Below are 20,645 nucleotides of genomic sequence, written 5' to 3'. Positions count from 1 at the left end.
AAATCTTTCATGATTTTGAAAATCTTTTAGTAGTTTAGTTTAGTTTAGTGTTAACAGTTTGATGCTGCCAGAGACTCTATTATCAGGTTATTGCACTTTAAAGTGATAGCTTAATGTTTCACTACAGGCACTCCAGCTAAAGAGAATAATCTCAATGACTTGTAACAGATGTTAACTATTAGTGCATCTCAGTAAATTAAATTATCATTATGAAGCTTTTTGCTGTTATCATTAAAAAGTTAAATGCATTATTATGGATTCATTGCACACAGACTGATGTGTTTATCTCTGTTAATTTTTATGATTGAGGCTTCCAGCTAATATGGTTTCTCAGAAAAGTAAAATGTTAAATAAAATGTATTAAAAATATATTATTAGTGCAGAACCTTTTGCTTAAACAGTCATTGGGAAGACTACAGACTATACCCTCTCATTACGTATAATGCAACACCTGTAGCCTGAGATCTGACTCTGCCTGTGTGTGGTTCTTGAATCACTGGTTTCAGCTGCAGTTCATGCCATGAATATGCTTTGATTCACAATCTGTCTAAAGTTGCAGTTGTCCCTTTTGTACATGTACCTTTTCCTAACACACTTTTTTCTTCCACTCAAATGTCCATTAATAAACTTTGATATTGACCTCGGTGAGCATCCAACTTTTTTAGTAGTTACATTTTGTTGCTTATCCATAGATTATCCATAACTGTCTGCTTGACAAGTTTCAAGGGTTTCATTGCACAGCCATAACAAAATCTTTCTGTATTTTTTTTTTTTTTGATAATTCAGTAAATTTTAATTGACATTCAAATTTTCAGATAAAATTAATTCAGGTATTTATTAGTTGTAATTTCTAATTATTAAAAAATAACAAAAATAAGCCCTTGTTAATTATTGTCATGTACAATAATTAAATTAAAGTTGTACATTTGGAGTTAAATGCTAAAATTAATTATTGTGAGATTTTTTAATTTACAGAGTTGCAGTAGTACATTACTTCTCCTTACAAGGGTCATTTCCATTTAAATTTCACTGCTCTAAAAAAAGCGAAACATCTGTCATGTTCAAGACAGAACAAGGGAGCAAACATATTTCACTGTGGTCTGCGTGTACCAACAGCCAATCGCTGCTACTTGAGAACATAAAAACTGCATTTAGACAGAAATTACTATGTAAATTGTGTTGGTGGTGCCACTTACCTGGCAACATTTACATATTTAAAGTATGTAAAAAATGTTATCTATTATAAGGATAACAACAAAAATTTTAAACTGGAATAAATAGTGAGTAAAAACTCTCCCACTAGTTATTTAAAATTTTGCTTAAAGCAAAATGCTGCTATTTTTATTCACAACTAGGACCTCCTTGAAGTCGATGTTAAAGAAAGATGTGTCATTATAGCTCCAGACGTCGTGCCAGCAGAGAGGATCGGTGCCAGACAGCATGCCAGGATAAAAACTGGGCAACATTTGTCGCAAAGTTATACATGATCATTTACAAAAATAGGCCCTGGCATCTGAGCCACCACTATTCGGATGCTCTGACGATTACAGGCTGACTTTTTAAGACAGAGTAAAAATGTAAAACAGAGTGATGCATGTGGTCTCCTCAAACATTTTGTCTGAAGCAAGAGGAGCCAAAAAGATGCTTGTTGAAGTTCTGTGGTAGTCGAGAAATTAGTGTTTGCTAATAGAGGCTGAAGGTTTCCTCTGAGCTGCTTCACTGCATCTTCAAATATCCGGAACCAAAGGCAAACTGAGCAATAAGTTGTTAATTTTATGTTTTTCTGCAGTGTCGTATTTTTAAGACTCTGCCTATTCTGGAAGTCCTTTTAGCTCTCTCTCATAATTTCCCAACCAGTTACCCAGCTAACAGAATAAAAAAACAAAAGCCAAGCGCTGCCAGGAAACATGCTGCATTTGATAAAGCAAATATGGGAAGTTGGATATTTTTAAAAAACATTTTTCAACAAAGGAAACACCTAAAAATACGCAAGGAAAAGTTGCAGAACATGTCTTGTTAAAAAATCTCTATTAGCCTGTGGGAGTCGATATAGAATAAAATGCTGTCTCATCGCTAAGAAGAAACTGGACAATTATGTCATATACATACGGCAATACATACAAAATTCCTTTTTAAAAGATATTATCATAGGTTAATCATTCATATGTTTTTAAATCATTAGTATGGTTCAAAGGTACAGTCAGGAAATGGAAAGATGTGTATGATCTGTATTTATTAAAAAAAATCATGCAATGTGAGTGTTATAATTACAGTGATATCAGCTGAGATTTATCTACATTTCTCTCACTACTCTCTTTCTTGTGTGTCATTATAAATCTTTCAAACCCTTATTTACATTTACTATCCCTGGTGCTACAGTCTGTGTCAGGTGTGAGCATCTATCGCAGTAAGACTCCATGCAACAGACAAAATACATGTCTCTTCTACAAAATGTAAACTTATGAAACAGTGAATATACCAATTTGCAAATAGAGTCCAAAACAGTCCTCAGCTGTTTGGAAACTAATATTTTGATGATGATATATACAGGAACACACTTTGAATCTCTGTGCTCTTGTGGTTATCCAGTGTTGATGTTGTTTTGCTAACCAAAACAGCAACAACACTGAGGGAAAAGCTGATAGAACAGCAGTTTCTTGTGACTTCATGCTGCACAGGGTCTATAGGCTGTGTCAATTTTCAAAATAAGATTCCTGGTTTAAGGAAGGGTTTTGCTGCCGAGAGCCATCTCAGCTGCAAATAAGACTCCATGGAGAAATGAGCTAGGAGGGAGGTATTTCCAGCATGTAAAAGTCAGGTCCGAATAGACTTTCACGGCTTGATCCAATTTGAACCCTCTGATCAGTGCTGAACACAATCTTGTGGTTTTTACCTTACTGGCTTCTTTACATTATATTATAGATGAGAACAGATTCATTTATTCACAGTGCTATTTGATTTTACTTAGATTTTAGTGCCAAAGATTATGAGAACATCTGTCAGGATTGTATTCCTCACCATGTGTGGAACAGACTTATTCAGACTGATCTTAGTCACATTTTCCAGTGTTTTAACAACACTTGTAATGCATTTCTGCAGAGACAAAAGCTCGACATTCTGGCAGATGTAGAGGTGCTGCATACCTTTGCCCTTTTAGTAACTACACTCAATCAACAGCAGCTGCATTCTGGACCAAGCCCTAAGGCCCATAAGGAAGGTGTGCGTGTGTTGTTGTTGTTGTTGTGACTGAGCTCAAGTGAGGGGGGGAAATGCCACGCATGCCTGAACACACAGACCAGCACATAGTTGTGTGAAAAACACATTGCTGCTCTTTAGAAGGCACGGGAGTGGAAGAGACTGGGAAACACAGTCACACACATTTCTGTGCACAGTCCATCTCATCTCAGCCAGCTGTCCGCATGAGAAAATCACTTTTAGTTTACGCCTTCCAAATAAAACCCACTCCAGTCAGCAGAACGGTAAATCTGGCTGAACTCGTTCAGGCAGGCGAACACAGCCCTAAATGTGAAAAACACAACCTTAGATTAAATCAGCCCATCCCAGCACTTGAGACTGTTATCACTGTAGCAGTACTACGAGTCTGTGATGCGGTTTCCCTTTGGCTGTGAGTTAGAGAAAGCATCTTTTTCTTCATTTGTCTGGGCCGATGTGGTTTAAACAAGTGTCTGGAGTGATCCACCGGTGCGGGGGTTGGGGTAGGGGTGCTCCTGGGGAAGATCAGGTTGCCGGATCAGGATGTGGACTTGTGCAGCTCAGGGAGTTGGGCTTGGAGGGAGATAGGAGTCAGCCCACGATTCTTTCTGCAGTAGCATGTGGTGGGCTTGATGTTTGCTACTGTATGTCTGCTCTGCTACCTCTTCTACTAACTTCGTAACCTGACCTCAGCTTCTTGTTGTGCTCACAGAGCATGTGTGGTGTTTAGCAGAGGGAATTGACTGTGGAATGGGGGGTGAAGTGGGGATAAATTTAATCAAGTCTTAATGGACCTATAGGGCTGTGAAATTCTATCTTCATCCTTACAGATGCTTTTTCTGCTTTTTTTGTCACACTTAAATGTTTCAGATCACAATACAAACTTTGATATTAAATTTTAAAAAAGCCAAAGTACAGTGATTTTGGACCTTTCAAACACTAGGAATACGTTGGTATAGATTAGGGGTGGTGACTTTCAGGGTTGTTTCCAACCCTGAAAGTTTGAAATTCAGAGATGACTAACAAAGAAACACACAAAAGGCTAGGCCTGTTTTACAAAGCTTTGAACCTGGAGTAGTTGATAAGTAGTGTGTTCCTTTTACATCTGGAATGAAACTAATTCAGCATCTGCAGGGGAAAAAAAACCCAATTCAAAATCAAACGTTTTCTAGTTGTAGTGTGATGGTCTGGCTTTGCTTTGTGCAGTTGGGCTGTGCCGCAGGAAAGTGATTCAAAGCCCAGCAGAACATCCACTTCTGATTAGCTAACTAATTAACAAACCAAAATAAAAGAGTACAAAATGAAGATTTAGAAGGGGCCTATTTAAAATCTGAACTAAAATCTTGGAGGGAGATAGGAGTGCTGTGCCAGGCCTTTCCTGCTAGTAAAACCTCTGACGTGGCTAAATTAAAACAGCTCTGCAAAGAAGAGCGGGACAAAAGTTCTTCACAGCAATGTAAACAAAGCTAATTGCTAGTTAGTGCAGGTGTTTATTAGAAGTTGTTTCAATCAAAAATGACCTGCTACTTAACAAGTTTAAGTAGCAATTACTTTTTCACATAGAGTCAGATTGCTTTGAAGTTCTCAACTTAAAACAAAATTTTTCTCTCTCTATTAACAATTGTTTGATTATCTGAAGCATGTAAGTGTAGCACATAAAGAAAAAATAGAAGAAATCTTTAGGGGGCTAATACTTTTTCACATGTTGTATTTATTATTTTGTCAATGAAGCACATCAGTGATATTCCCACTTTTTTAAACTACTATATTTTAGTGAATAATCAGTTGAAATGTAGCTGAATTATCCTGTATTTTATTAGGATATAATAAAATACAGAATACAGGATTTGCATAAAGACAAATGAATATTATCTTTATACAAATAGAACTAATTAACTAATCCTCTATGGAGATGTCAGCCATATTTTCAGGAATAACAACATGAAAGCTTGTAGTGGCATGAGCTTGTTGTGACGGACTGTTCAAGGTTTTCCGTAAGTTATGGTTCCTCTGAATCCGTGGAAAAGCAATGCTTAATCACTATGGTTACGACTCCCCCTCCCAACGCCTGCTCAAGAGAGGACTTGTTTACCATCTCTGCTTCAGACTCAATAACATGTCAATCACTGGGATTAGGACCTCCCCTCCCTGGCCACTATTGGTCCAACACAGAGCAATCATTTAAATCTAGCTCCTCCTTCTTTTTCTCCTCCTAGACCACCACTTTCTATACTCTCTTCTTTTTCTCTCTCCCTCACTCCCAGAGTCCCAATGTGAATAATGAATAACTTCCCAACAGTCTGTCGCGCTTCCTACTTGTCTTCTATTACACAGGAAAAACATGCTGCGCTTTGATATGCCACGAAGAATGAAACTTAATCTTTCATCAGGCCTTTTTTGTGTTTGATTTTGACGGACACCTCTAACTGATCAGTTCGAGAAAAACTGTGTAATTTCGAGCATCTTTTCTATTTCCACATCACACCTCACGTGCAGATGTGGCAGTGGCATGCTGGCAGTAAACATGTCGCCAGCGTCTACGTGAAAGCAGTGTGTACCAGACTACTTAAGACAGCACGCACTTAAGCAAACAGGGCATGACTTGAATTTTGATGAGGTGCATTGCTGCACTAGTATCTTCATCTTTTCTTTGGCAGCTATTTCATAGACATATTGCGCACTTCGATTCAACAGCAAGCGAGAGAATGTCTACATAAGGTTTTGGCAGATTACTCCTTTGTAGCTTCAGCATAGCTGTTAATACATCGCCTTTGACATAAGGTGTCCCGGACTGGCCTTACAATATATTGACAACATAATAATAATAATAATAATTAATAATAGTAATTCATTCTACCTCAAGCCACCATTTTAGACACTCAAGGAGAAAAACAATCAATTAGAAACAAGCAATAAAAACAGAACAAACAAATTTGACTTTAAAGTGAGGGCTACTCAACATACAGTATCATCACAAAATCAGTGTGTGTATTGGTAACAATAATGCAAATGCTTAGATTTATTAAAATGCCAAGATTTATTGGTCATTATCTTGAAGAGTGATTAATTTAAATTTTGCATATTGATGAGATATTCAGTCTGTTGAATGGTGTCTAAACTGATGCCCACATCACATACTGATGATAATGTTGAAAGTAAAAATATCTTTATCTAATTACTTAATGTCATGCATACCTGCTCTTGAGTATTTACTTAATGTAGTCAAAGGTAAATGGATATTGTTTATGGAGAACATATTGCTCTCCTCACACTGAATTAATGTTATCAGAGCAAATATATAGAATAACAAGAAATACAATAACTTTCACATCTTTTACATTTTCCCAGTTTTTCTCAAACATATGATTAGTACCTGTTTACAGTAAAATAATATGAAGCTCTAATAGTCAGTAAGGTATGTGAACTTTTATCATTAACATTGATTGGTGTGATTGTCTGACTGGCATATTGATAGTTTATTTTGTGCATTTCCTTTGATGTACCTTGTATATAATATACAATAAGCTTATTTTTTGAGAAATACAATCAAAACTTTTACAGTGGTTAAGTAATTAGTATTTTCTTGATTTTTATGCCGCCTTGCTTTTCCGGAAGGGAAAATGTAAATACTATAAATGTGTCTTTCTCAGTACCTGTTTCACACAGGAAGTTCTTTGGTGGGACACTACCTCCTACCTCCGGCTCCTGTGTAAATAATCATTGACTTCCAAGTTCATAACTGAACATATGCAAATACGACAGTGGTTTAAATATATTTTTAAATAGCATTTGCAGAAACGTCTATAACGTTTTTGAAACTAAAATTGTTTTAAAATGGTAGAAGTCTGCTTTGGCCTTCAGCCCCTATCTGCGTAGCTGCTGACTACATCCTCCATGGCCAACTAAGTAGGATATACCCTTAATAAAGACACTAAGATACTTATCTTATCAGATATATTATTAGTTGCTCTTAGCATAACAAAAATCTCACTTTGGAAATCCTCAAATATCCCTTTGAGGACATTTTCGAATATTTTCTGTGCAGCACTTTACAATGAGAGAGATTATTCTTTAAAATTCATTCAAGACAGTCAGAGACTCCCCAGGAGAGTACATCCCAGCAAGTTCACCTCAGGGTCAGACCCTTTAGCACTTCAAGACGCTGTGGAAACCCCAAGAGCTCCATCTCGGACTCTGCAGGCCTCAGTTAGCATGTCAGATGTTAAAGTTAATGACAGCAGACTGCCAGAATAAAGGCTCTTCTCTTTAAAAAGAGACAGCTTTGTCAGATTTACAGTTGCATCTGCAAAATATACAGGACTCCTGTGACAGTGTCCAGAGACCAAAGTGGGGATGTTGTTGTAGCAGGTAAAGACCTTATTGAAAAAAGAAATTAAGCAATTGATGGCTGACAGCGTTGAAATCTTGTGATCTGTGTTAAAAAGTCATATTTTATAAATAAAGAACTCAAGGTTAGTCTGGTAGGCAGTTGGTAAAAAAAAATGCTTCATACTATTTAGCTAGGAGTTGCCATAGGAATTAATATTATATGTGTTTAGTAAGGACTCTGTGACCTCCAACATTTTGGAGATTCTTCACATAGTCCTGCCACTAGACAACACCTTTTGGGATAACAACCACTGATGTTATAGACTTGTCTGTCCTTCAGTAACTTTCTGATGCTGGTATATTTACCAGCAGCAGCAAACTGAGTGTGGGGACTTGTCTTGTTTACTATGGATGAAATGTACCCAGTCGATCCTTGTGTCGCAGCACTCCGGTAAACAGCTGGGGCAAGCTGATGCTTGGGTTTTGGTGTCTGACCTGGCTGTGTTTGCTCAGGGAGAGAGCAGGAGGGAGGGGAGTTGTGTAACTACTGTATGAGGAGAACAACATGCTGAACCTCCCTACCCCCACTCTCCGCAGTTTGACGTATTTGGCTCAGATTATAGTGATGGTTTCTTTTCCCACCGTTTGAGTCTGAGGTCCGATCTTTCAGCAGTTTTTTTAACACAACACTGTCTGAACTTACACATGGTCGAAACTCGAGCCTTCTGATGCATCATGTTTATTCTTGGCCATCTACTTAGAGAACAACCGGGATGCTGACGTCTACCGTTCAGAGGAACCCCTTGTTAGGAAGTCCCACTTCTTTAAAGAGGTGGAAACCTATAATGACCTGCATAGCTATGTGTAGTGAGCAGAAGTGTGGAAATAGGCCTGCATTAGGAGCATCTATAAATAGGAGATTGTATCCTTGATACCATGGGGTTGTTTGGTTGGGCAGCGAAACCCGGTCGACTTATATGGATTTAAGACAGTGATCCCCCCCCCCTCCTGCACCGCTCTCCTTTGGCAGAAGACATGCATGTTTGGAATTTTTCCGCATTGAGGAATCTGTTAAAATGATACTGAGGGAGCAGACATCCTTTAAGGAGAAGGCTCATTATAGTTTGCTTTGGCTGCCCCCTTTTGGTAGATTTCCAAGAAAATGAACCCCTTTCTGTCTTTTTTTTTTTCCTTCAGTGCCTGCAAATGTGCAACACTACTCTTCCTAAGCCAACCGCACTAACGTCAGCATAGTAATTCCAATCAGATCCCAGCTGTTATGCGAGAGCTAGCATGTGTTGATATCTGATGCTGTTGTTTAAAAAAGAAAAGTCTTTGGCTTTTGCTGTGGATCTAATCCATAATAACTGGACAGCTACCAAACTTGTCAACCTGGTTTTTATCTAACTCAACTTTTAAGACCAAAAAAGACAACAATAAGCTTACAACTGCCTAAAGAAACTGATTTGTTTTTTTTTGTAGATCTATAAAGTAGTTCCACCTCAGTATTCTTAAATTTGACAGAATGTAAGGAGTAAAAAAGCTTAAAGTCTTTGAGAACGGGAGTGGAGGTGATCGATATCTTTCTCAGCTGTACTGTGAAACGAAAGTACAGCTGGCTCTGCTCCTTGGCGCAGTTGTTCTGCTGCATTACTGTATTGCATGGTACCATGCAAAAGTCAGAATGTATACACAATACCGGGCAACATGTTTTGGACTAATTTACAGTCTGAACTAAAATATGATCTGTATGAAATCTTGTAAAACCAAGCAGGTTGAGCATGTATGTATCACATGCACATCACAATTCACCTTGTAGAATTATTTGACAATAATTATGATGCTACAGGCATTTTTAAGCTGAAACCTGCCAACTACAGTAATTTAGAATTCCACAGCAACTTGACACAAGTTGAATCAATTTGTGAATATTTCTGTATAATAATGTATTGTACTGTAAATCACTTCCACCCTGAGCCACAAGGTTAGGAACTAAGAGACAACAAAAGCACAGCTGGACCGTATGAATGTTGTAGAGGTAATGGCCAACTCTTGTAGAGGGTTGGGAGGAAGTCAACAACAACATACATAAGGAAAATTAGAAAAAAAAAAGTTTGTTTTGAACATGAAGACAGTTCCTACGCAACCAGAAAATCTGTTATTTCAAATTAGTTTAGTCTTATTGGTCAGATGGAGAATTTGGTTTTGCAGCACAATTAATATCATCATGTTTTTCTGTGTTGCCACACCCATATGAAAAGAGAACCACACAATCTGATCTGTGATTATGATGACAATTACAGCATGCTAATGTTTAAAGATTTTCTGTTTTCATCCATATATGGAAGTGCTTCCTTCATCAGAAGGTGTTTTGACACTACTTATTTGCATTTTAGAAAATAAAAAATAAAGAAAAGGTCAACTGTAATTTGTGTACGCTCAATGCTTTCAAGGTTCAGGTTGGAAATTTTTTTTTACAGAAAACTAATTGTCAATGATCTGCTATAGTATTGTATACTCTGTTGGTTGAAGATGGTAACAAACTGTTCTCAGCGATGTACAGTAAACACTGAGGAACATCTAATAGTTCTTTTGCTCAAACCTAATTTGAAACAGCCCACACTTATTTTCTCTAAACCTGGAAAGATGCCATTTTTATTGCTTTAAAGAAACAGTTGTATTCAGGGTGCAACCAGCCTTTATTCTGGTATAGCTAAATATAAATTCTAATAAAAAAAAAAAGGATTTTACATATTTGCCCACGCTAATGCCCATGCTTTATTTTGGAGGAATGGTTTCAGAAGCTATTGCCACACTCATGATGATTTTTGACCTTATTTTTGTTAAAATATGCATCCAGTTTTATAAGAAATGTCTTCATTTTACTTTAAACTTGATGGTTTTCCATGTCATTTGCAACATGTAAGTTCCCACAGCTTTAACTGATGAAACCCTTTTACTTGCTGTGTCCCTAACCTCCAAACAATAAGTTGTAGAGAGAGTCATTATTAAAGGATAAGATTGTCCTCATATCAAAAAAATGCATGTACAAGCAGATTTACAGATGTGACAGTGAAACGGTTCCAGTGAGGCATGTTTTTGATTATTCTTCCTCCTTCATGTTTGTAAAGGGAATGAGCCAAACATCAGAATTGCTCTCATTATAATAGTGGCAGCAATGCGGCATTACAAACTAGGGATTTAGTCAATAAACTGACTAAGTCAACTTTTCATTTGATTTGATTTGATTTTTTACATTTTGTAACTTTTAATAATATGCGCTAAATGACATTGAAAAGAAATTAAGCACATTAAAGTGTGGTCTTATGCCAACATGGGACCATTCAGCATTAAAATAACATGAAGAGGAAGCGGTGAGCTTATCTAAAATATGTTTGAAAATAAGATTAAAAAGTGAGGAAAGCGGTTGAAGAAACGTCACATCACTGACACTTGACTGTGTAGCTGATTTGTTGTGCTTACAATAGTACATCTCTTTTTTTCTCAAAATATATATGTTATTTAGAGTACAGTGACATAAAGCAAACTTAGAAGATACTCAAAGCAGTTGTTCATGAGAATGTTTACTTAGGCTTTTGCCACAGTTTGTCGGACATTGTCTATTTGTTGTTTAACTGTGCAAACCTTTTTTTGGTTTCATCTAATACTGACGTCCTTCTCATGTATGTCTATCTCCACCACAGTGTGTCCTCAGCAGTGCAAGTTGGCCTGTATGGACAATGGGGAGTGTTGCCACAGTCAGTGCTTGGGGGGCTGCTCCGAACCCAACAACGACATGGCCTGCTCGGCGTGCATCCACTACAAACACGAGGGTCGCTGCGTGCCGGACTGTCCTGGAGGCACCTTCATGTTCGAGGGCTGGCGTTGCATCACCAAGAGGGAGTGCTCTGAAGTGCACCTCTCCAACGACATTCCCTTTGTTATCCACAACAGAGAATGTATGAATGAGTGTCCCTCTGGCTTCACTCGCAGTGAAACTGATCGGTAAGGACGCACACCTCAGATTTGTTTCTTATTACGTGGTAATGCCGTGTGGTGACAAATGTAATATATGATTTTTAAATACATGGCTCAGCCTTGTCAAAGAATCTTTTAAGGTATGAACGACATCTCTTTTCTATTGCTGTGTTGTTGAATCTCACACAGAACTGCTTCTTGGTGAGATTTCCCATGAACAGGTGTGTGCTTATACTGATGTATTCAGACTTTAAAGGAACTTGTAACCAGTATGCACTTCTGCATTATACATTCTTTTGCATAAGGCATCCTTGACTTGAACTTTACCTGACCTCAACTCTTCACACGGATCTTTTCCTAAAGTAGTTCATGACGTAGGAAGTTAACATGGTGCTGAACTATTAAAGATTCATGGTTAGACTGTCTGTACAGTAAAATGTCCTCAGCACAGAGCCTTGTTCTCAACTCTCATGCCACTGGTAGATTTTACAGGCAACACTCACCAGGGACACCTTATTCTACTTCTTTTGCAAGCAAACATAGAACTTTGAACTTTTTCCTCAGTTTTTACCTGTCACAAGCATAATATCTCTTAATGTGATAGACCTGCAGAAGGTGGCACAAAATTGTGAAGTGAGATGTAATTCACATATAATTTTAAATATTTTTACAAATACAAGTCAAAAAAGTAGTTCTTGCAGTCCCCCTTTTAAGCAGGGGGGCCACCGCCCCAGTCTGCCCATCCTATGGAACTGTGCCCAAAATCCACATGATGTTACAGAGTTAGGTAAACCAACACAACCCCACAGCAGAGCAAATCTCATAAACACCCGGGATGTTGTGAACAAGAAGCTTTTTAACCACTTCAGTGACCTCAGCGACTGAAGATCCTGACCCCAGGTCCCCAGACTACACTTTCTAATTAGGAGACATGATGGTGAGATTGAGGAGGTCTTCAGAGTGTTTCGTTCACCGATCAGTGACATCCCGAATATAGAGAGTGTTGGTGGAGTGCTGCTTCACCTTCCTGAGATGCTGTATGGTGGACCAGAGGTGTCCACCATTCAAAGCTATTCAAAAGTTGACCTCCATGGCGTCATAGAACTCTCCCACACAGATGGTTTTGCCTTATCAACCACCAGCATTAAATTCTGCTGAAACAGTCCCACAGGCAAAAAAAGGCCTGATCAGATTCAACAGCATCCTTCACAGCAGCAGGTGACTGCCAGCGGGTTGTAGGGTTACTGCAACGACAAGCACCGACCAGCCTGCAGCCACAGCTCTGGTCAGCCGCCTCAACAATGGAAGCACTGAACATGGCCCGCTCCAACTCAAGGTCCCCCACCTCCCCAGGAAGTGTTCAAAGTTCTGCCGGAGATGGGAGTTGAAGGTCCTTTTGACAGGAGACTCTGCCAAATGTTCTCCGCAGACCCTCATAATACTTTTGGACCTTCCTGGTCCGACCCATATCCTCCCCTACTTGCAGCAACACATATTAAATTGTAAGCCATGTGCCCTTTTTCTTCCATTCACCATTATATTTTATTCTGTGTTGATCTGTCACATGAAGTTCCAATAAAATACCGTGAAGGTGTAAATGCTTTTAACATTTCATTTTTCACTGCTTCTCTTTAAGATTTGTCTTTTCATAAACTTAAAGTTTGGGCCTGTCTCTTATTTGCTGAATCTGTTTCTAGCCATTGCATGTGTTTTGTCTCAAAGGTTGAAACAGTGAGTCACTCTCTCACGAAACAGTTCGGCTGAGGCTCCATAAAAGATTAAACTGTCCATGTGAGAAGTGACCTTTTATCATTCCCTGAATTTATCTGCCTGAATCCTTTGGAATGCTTTTGGGTTGAGGGAAGACAAATTATTTCAGTGTGAGGTAGAAAATATCACAAAAAAGATGTTCTTTCTGTCTTTTGCAATAATTCCTCTCTCTCCACCCCCACTCCCTTCTCTCTTCTTTTGACTTTGTCGTGGGCAGCATGCTGTGCACCGCTTGCAATGGTCTGTGCGACAAGTTCTGTACGTCTTCTGTTATTGATTCTGTGGATGCTGCTCAGTCCCTGAAGGAGTGCACCGTCATCGAAGGCAATCTGGTCATCAACATCCGCAACGGAAGTGAGTGATTCTAAAACTGTGTGCTCTTTTACACAACAGCAGTGTTTGGCGGTAAATTCCAGAAATGTTTGCTACAAGAGTAACTGATCACAGTAAAGGGAGGATTTTTTCTTCTTTGAGGAGCAAACATAATTTTTCTATTTGTTTCATGGAGTAAAACTTAGTAAGGCCTCACTCTGCATATTTGCCTTTATTTACTAGTATTAGAGAGTTTGTGTCAATGATTAGCTTTAAGTAATGCATAATTGTGAATTGCACGGAAAATAATACATGTTTTGAAAAAATTTATATACTGAGTCGTATGGTGTGCCTCCCTAAATCAATTCAGTCATGACCTATTTCCAGTTGCCAATTTTTAAAATGATGTTCAATTGCATTTAATTTTCATTTGGGTTAGTTTGCAACGGTGATCTGGGAATAATTTCAGTGCATATTTCCTTTCTGTATCTACTTTTTACAGTTAATATAGCCTCGGAGCTGGAGACCTTCATGGGACTGATCCAGACAGTGATGGGATATGTGAAAATTCGACACTCTCACTCTCTCAGCTCGTTGTCCTTCCTCAAAAGCCTCCGATACATCAACGGAAAAGAACTTATTGAAGAGTAAGGCTGTATGAACCTGGTCATATATGTTCAATTTTAAAAATACGAGAGCAAAGAATGTTCTCCATTGTCTCAGGCAGGGACCAGCAATCTGTACTATCCAAAAATAGTTTTTTACTTTTGCATCAATGTGTGTGGAGCCCCCAAACATTTAAAAGCTTTATAACAACATTATTTATCCATTTTTACAAATGGCTGGGTAGATATTTGTTTATAACCAACAAAAAAAGTTTTATAATGAGGGAAAAGACTACTTTTATTGAAATAAAATTAGGCAAATTGATTTATCTCACACTTATTATGAAGCATAGCACATCATGTTTGCATCATTATGACATTAATGGACTCAATAAAAAAAAGCAAACTGTTGTTCCTTGTACAATTAGTGTCCTTGCATTGTTCTGTCACTGCATTGCATTTTATTGCATGAAAACAAAATGGTAAAACTGCTGAAGCTAGGCTTTTTAATGTCCTTTGGTCTAAAAACGTTCCTAATTTCCGTATCATTTTGGTATGTTTTCAAGAGCCAATTTAGTTGAACAAAACAACCACAGACAGACCCGGAGCTGCAGGTTGTAAATCCTTAGCCATTGCCCTCTTGTGTAATTCTGTCCAAAAAAATAAAAATAAAAAATCTCGCTTACTGCACAGTTTGGAGTTTCTCCCCTTAACTTGGATTGTCTCCAATAGATCTTTTTACCGGGCCAATCAGCAAACAGAGGGAGAAGTTGTGAACAATGACAATAATTTTCTACTCTATTCAGTCCATGTTTATCACACTTCCAAATATTAAATTAACATTAATAGCCTCCTCGTTCGGATCAGCACTTCTCCCTTTGCAGTAGAGGATGATAGTTTACAGTGCAGGCAATTTCCGGTAAGTGTCGAACTGGAGCATCATATACGTCACAGACAAATGTTAGCAATTGGGTAAAATTTAAAACTTCCATACAGTCCACGCCTCCAGGAAGCAATCATTCCTCAAGAGTCAAGAGCTCAATCCCTCTGGAGGAAAAAGAATAGGACCAGGGACTCGTTTTTACCAGACTAGTCTAACCCTCATACTGCATGTAAGCATTGTTAGATGCATCTTCACTTAACCTTTTCGTGTCGGGTTCCAGATAGCGATGTGTTTGAAAACATTATAAGTGGCAGCTAAGCAGACTGGACAGGTTCACGTTTGCTAATGTCTTTACTTGGATATTAGCAGCAGCCTTAGATCCAAAGCAGAGCTTTTTTCTTTAGCTGAGGGGGTCATGGGAAAGCCTTGTGTCCCTCTTGTTATCATTTTTCCCGGTGTTAAGTTTCTCTCTAAGGAATGCTGTTGAGGATGGCAGACATTCCCTTCCCTCTGGAGGCTTTATGCTTGGACTGCTGCTGCTAATGGTGTTGACATGACACAGTTTCATACCAACGCTCATTGTTAGGCAGACACAAAATTCAGAGCCCATATTTATGCGCTCCCATTTTGGTGCACAACACTGCTACGTTTAATGATAATTAATAACCATTTGATCTGTCCGTTGCTTAAGAAAAACAACTTGTTGCAACATGTTTGTGACCATCGGCTTATCTTCTCTCATTATCAGCACATATTCGTTCTCCGCCGTCAACAACCAGAATCTGCAGTCCTTGTGGAATTGGACCCAGCACAACCTGACTATTCAGACAGGGCGTATCTTCTTCCGTGGAAACCCAAAGCTCTGCAAGTCTGAGATTCACGCCATGTGGGAAAAAACGGGCATAGCTGTAGAGCCAGAAGAGGGTGATTTCCGCTACAACGGTGAAAGAGCCAGCTGTGAGTGAACATTTTGCTGAAGTCAAAAAATGTGTTAAAAATGTCATGTTGTGCCTCCTTACAGAGTCATATTTTCATTTTGTAGGATTTATTTAAAGGAGGCTTACATGACAGGATATTCCAGTGTTTCTGCATACCTCTGTGACCTGGAGAGCCTAAAAAATAATCCATATTAGATCAACAAGAACACCAGAGATTAGACTTCTGGCCTGTTTTACATTAGCTAATGTTATAACTGAAAAGCTAAGACTAAAGGGATTTTAGGTTGGGTTATAACCACAGCAAGCTGCCTTACAGCTGTGCAATTAATCAAATTTGTAATTTAGTTTCAATTTAAACTCTCAACAGCTCAAAATAATTAGTATTAATAATTATTTAGGGATATTTTTCTCGGTAATTCTACCCTTGCTTGGTTTGTGAATTGCAATGCAGTGTTTTCTAACGCTGTGAGAAATCTGGGTTGACACTCAATATAATTGTTGTGATTATGACTTTTTTGTTTTTTATCAATAAGCCTTAAGGTGATTTACATTTCTCTCAAGAAGGTTCTTGTTTGAGAGCTTTTCCCTGATCCTTATCTTTAAAGTTTCTGAGACAAAAGGACTAGATCCTTCTTCAAACCTACACAATGATTTTGCTTTCTTGCCTTTATTTCAGTTTCATATCATACATGGATAAGTCATGTTTGGATGAATTTGTGTGAGCAAATAGCATGTTATTTAAACTAGGTATCATCCAAAGGAGGATGTGTTTTTTATACTTCCTTAAAACTTCAAACCTGAGAAAATGTAGTTCTTTTTAATTAATTAGTTAATTTCTTCTCCCATAATATAATGCTATGCTTTGTTTAGTTTGCATTGCTTTTAACTAAAACAAGGATTTTTCTGGGGGGGGGGGGGGGTTCTGAGCAATCAGCTTGGTTTGCTTAGTTGCTAATTAGCTTGCATCAAGTGAACTATTTTTTTGTCCAATTTCTTTCCCTGTTGTTTTAAAGAAGGACAGAGGCACGTAAATAATTATGGGTTGTACAATTCATGTATGGTACCTGTTGGCTGCCATATATGAACTAAGACAGAGCCAAACTCATCACAGCTATATTCAGCTGTTTGAAACAGAAAAACGCCCTGCAATTTAAGATGTTTGGTCCCAAATTAATAGATACTACATCTGTTTTCTTCCTTGTGTTGTTTTATCAGCCAAAGTTCATGTTCATCTAAATTACAGTGTGCTTGTTTCATGCTTTTTGGATTTGTGTTTTTCTCTTCCAGTTGTATGAAATCCAATGCACTTCTCATCAGCAGTGATTTTATTTTCCATGGTTGCTTAGTTCTAATTTGGAGAGCTGATGTAATATATTCATTATTTGCAAATGCTACAGTTGCTATTGCTGCAGTCTCCTTAAGGCTCCTCTGACAAAGCTCCAGTTGACTCAGGCAATTTAAAAATTGTGGAGTGTGAGGCGGCAGTTTAATCTTTCTTTGTGGCCTGTCCAACTAGCCTCTATCCATACCGTATGTAAATGTTTTGCAGGGTACTACACAAAAGTGATGAAGCTGTACTGCAAACAGTGTTTTAATCAGATGAAGAGTGCTTCTGTTCTTTACTGCAGAGTTCTGGCTATGATATTTTGTTGCTTTTTTGAGACCTTTGAGAAAAATAGCTGAGAAACAAGTCATATTGCCGTTTAAGGTGTCTCACAGGGGGGTCTGCTTTGTCATTGCAGGTGAAAGTCACACCTTGAAGTTCAAGTCTAACTTTACAACAAGCAACACGATCACCCTGACGTGGGAACGCTACCAAGTCTCCGACCGTGGAGATCTTTTAAGCTTCATAGTCTACTACAAGGAGTCGTAAGTCCTCAACAATCTCATATATAAATAAGCCCCTCATCACACATCGGTTTGTACAGGATGTGTCATGACTTTAGATTGCCAAATTCTAATTTGACATTTTGCAGATTTGTACCGAAGCCTTTCGTTTGAATCGGTTCTCTTTCAGACCTTCCCAGAATATCACAGAGTTTGATGGCCAGGATGGCTGTGGCTCCAATAGCTGGCACATGGTGGATGTAGACCTTCCACAGGACAGAAATACAGATCCCAAATTTACTCTTCAATATCTCAAGCCCTGGACCCAGTACGCCATTTATGTGAAAGCCACCACCTTGCAGATGAAGGACGAACACATCTCTGGGGCGAAGAGCGACATCATTTATATCCGCACGCGACCTTCATGTAAGTCTGAACAGCAGTCTTTCTTGTGTTTTTCAGTGATCACAGATACCTAACGCCTCATGACTTTGGTTTGTTACAGTGCCGTCCGTGCCCAAAGATGCCCATGCATATGCCAACTCTTCAACCAAGTTGATAGTGAAGTGGTCACCTCCAGTTTTTCCCAACGGCAATCACATTTACTACCTGGTGCGCTGGCAGCGGCAGCATGAAGACCAGGAGCTCTACAAGTATAATTACTGCTCCAAAGGTTATTACACAAAATTCCTATGAAATATACATATTGTTGCTGTTTGAACTTGAGAGACTTGAAAACTGCCTTTTATTAAAGGTCATTCCACATTGGTATTACTTTTCAAACAGGGCTGAAGTTACCAATCCGGAGCCCATCATTAGAGCCCACAGAGGGGAAAGATCACCTAACCCCCCCCAAAATTACTCTGCCTGGAGAAAAAATGGAACAGTGCTGTCCTTGCCAGAACACACCCGAAGAGAAGGACAAGGACAAGCATGACCACTACTTTTTAAAAGCTTTTGAGAACTTCCTCCATAATGTCATCTTTCTTCCAAGGTATGGTCATTTGTGCTTGTTGGTTGTTGAAGGAAAGATACGTGGACCAGGAATGCATAAAATTGCAGGATAGTAGCTCTGTAGGATTGGGGTTGGATACCCCTTGACAAATTGTGCTCTAAAACATTTTCAGTTGCTTTTTCAACTATTACAGAACAGATCAGGTACTTCATAGTGTGCTTTGCAAAACCATTCACACCCCTTACAACATAACACAAATTTGATTGTATTTGAATTTTATTCAATAGACCAACAAAATGTGGTGTATAATTGCAAAATGGACAGAACATCAATTTCAAAGATTTTCACCAAAGAAATTTGAAAGCTGTGGCAGGCATTTATGTTCGTCCAATATTTAGAAGCAAGTTGAGTCATGTTTGCTGCAATTAGAACTGCTAGTCGTTTTGAGATATGTTTCTATCTCCTTTGCACATCTAGACAGTGTCTGTCTAGATGCCTAGTCTTCTTTGCAAACTATCTCAATTGACATTGTATGGAGAGATTTTGTGAACAGAATTTTTCAAGTTTTGTCACATATTCTCAGGTGCCTTTATGTTTTGACTTTGACTGGGCCATTCTAACACTCAGACAACACGGTAGCTCTGACTATATCCTTAGGGCTGCTGTCATGCTGGAAAGTGAACCTCTGCCTCAGTTTCACGATCGAAAGCAAGAAAACCCTAGAGAGCTGTTAGAGCTATGTAAGAGCTGTTAGTTTTCTTTCATGCATGGTGTTTTGTATATTTACTAATTAGTGACTTCTGAAGACAATTAGTACTAAGGGGTATTGAAATAAATGGGGTTGTGTGTAAGTAGGCAGGCTGAACAAGCGTATTGGAACTGAGTAGATCCAATGAGCTTAACCTGAACACTCTTCAGGGCTTCATGCTGTTTTGGTTGTGAACTGTTGGTACATGGAGTAGTCCGAACATTTTTTGCTTTGTTTGATTTATATAGTTCTACTGTTCTAAGAAGCATAAAATCATTCGCCTTTGAGCAGCCAAAGTGTGCACAGACTCTCTTCTGTAATGGGGCCACCATTATTTTACACCAAATCCAGGAGGATTTTGTTCTCTTCAAAAGTTCAGTGTTTAGACGCCAGGAGGGGGGAAAGAGTGTCCTCGAAAAAAGAAACAGAAAGGAGAGGAAATGTTTTCCATTTTGCCTCCCCCCAAACCCAACACACACACACGCCTCCTCCTCCTCCCCCACCACCCCACGGCTCCTCTTGCATGCTTGCTTTGTTTAAGACGCTTTTTTTTCTGGAGTGAAACAGCTGCCAGGAAATGTACAGTGAGTCCATCTGGAATTTAAATGAAAGGGGGAAGAGTCCCCACCGGGAAGATATACAGTGAGCAAAGTAGCATTAGCAGACTAATTTACAGGAGGAGAGACGGGCGGGATGAAAAAGAGAAATGCTTTGGCAGTATCTGCTTCAGAGACCTCAAAGACCTGTCATCAGCAGACGGGAGCGTTTAGTTACTGTAATCACCTGCTGTTGTGGGTGGTGATGAATAGATACAGATGAATTGATAGGGATTTCCTGGATGCTGCCACATCTAATTTGCTTTACTCACTGGAGCCTTAATGTTTAATCACGACTGCCCCGTCTGAACTTTGTTGTTTCAATCTTTTTCTCTCTCTCTCTTTCTCTCTCTCTCAATAATCAGCCAAATAGGAGGAGGAGAAGAAATAATGTAACTAGCTGCTTCAGTCAGCTAAGGATATTTTCCGTAGTTAAGTTTATATGATTCTTTTATTACCTATTTTACTTTGTGCGTGCTTTTAAAAGTGAC

General features: G+C 38.7%; 1 protein-coding gene across 1 annotated transcript in view; it reads left to right on the top strand.

The window, feature by feature from the left end:
• Window positions 1-20,645, top strand: part of LOC102221045 (insulin-like growth factor 1 receptor) — an 87,908-nt gene that overhangs the window by 52,387 nt on the left and 14,876 nt on the right. The window contains exons 3-10 of the mRNA XM_014469857.2: window positions 11,247-11,547; window positions 13,508-13,644; window positions 14,105-14,249; window positions 15,839-16,047; window positions 17,771-17,897; window positions 18,046-18,281; window positions 18,361-18,528; window positions 18,642-18,849. Coding sequence (XP_014325343.1) covers window positions 11,247-11,547; window positions 13,508-13,644; window positions 14,105-14,249; window positions 15,839-16,047; window positions 17,771-17,897; window positions 18,046-18,281; window positions 18,361-18,528; window positions 18,642-18,849 — 1,531 coding nt within the window. The remainder of the gene's footprint in view (window positions 1-11,246; window positions 11,548-13,507; window positions 13,645-14,104; window positions 14,250-15,838; window positions 16,048-17,770; window positions 17,898-18,045; window positions 18,282-18,360; window positions 18,529-18,641; window positions 18,850-20,645) is intronic.

The sequence above is a fragment of the Xiphophorus maculatus genome, chromosome 2, assembly GCF_002775205.1.
Source record: "Xiphophorus maculatus strain JP 163 A chromosome 2, X_maculatus-5.0-male, whole genome shotgun sequence".
Lineage (NCBI taxonomy): Eukaryota > Metazoa > Chordata > Actinopteri > Cyprinodontiformes > Poeciliidae > Xiphophorus > Xiphophorus maculatus.
The sequence above is the reverse complement of the archived record's forward strand: the minus strand, read 5'-3'. Positions and strand labels throughout refer to the sequence as shown.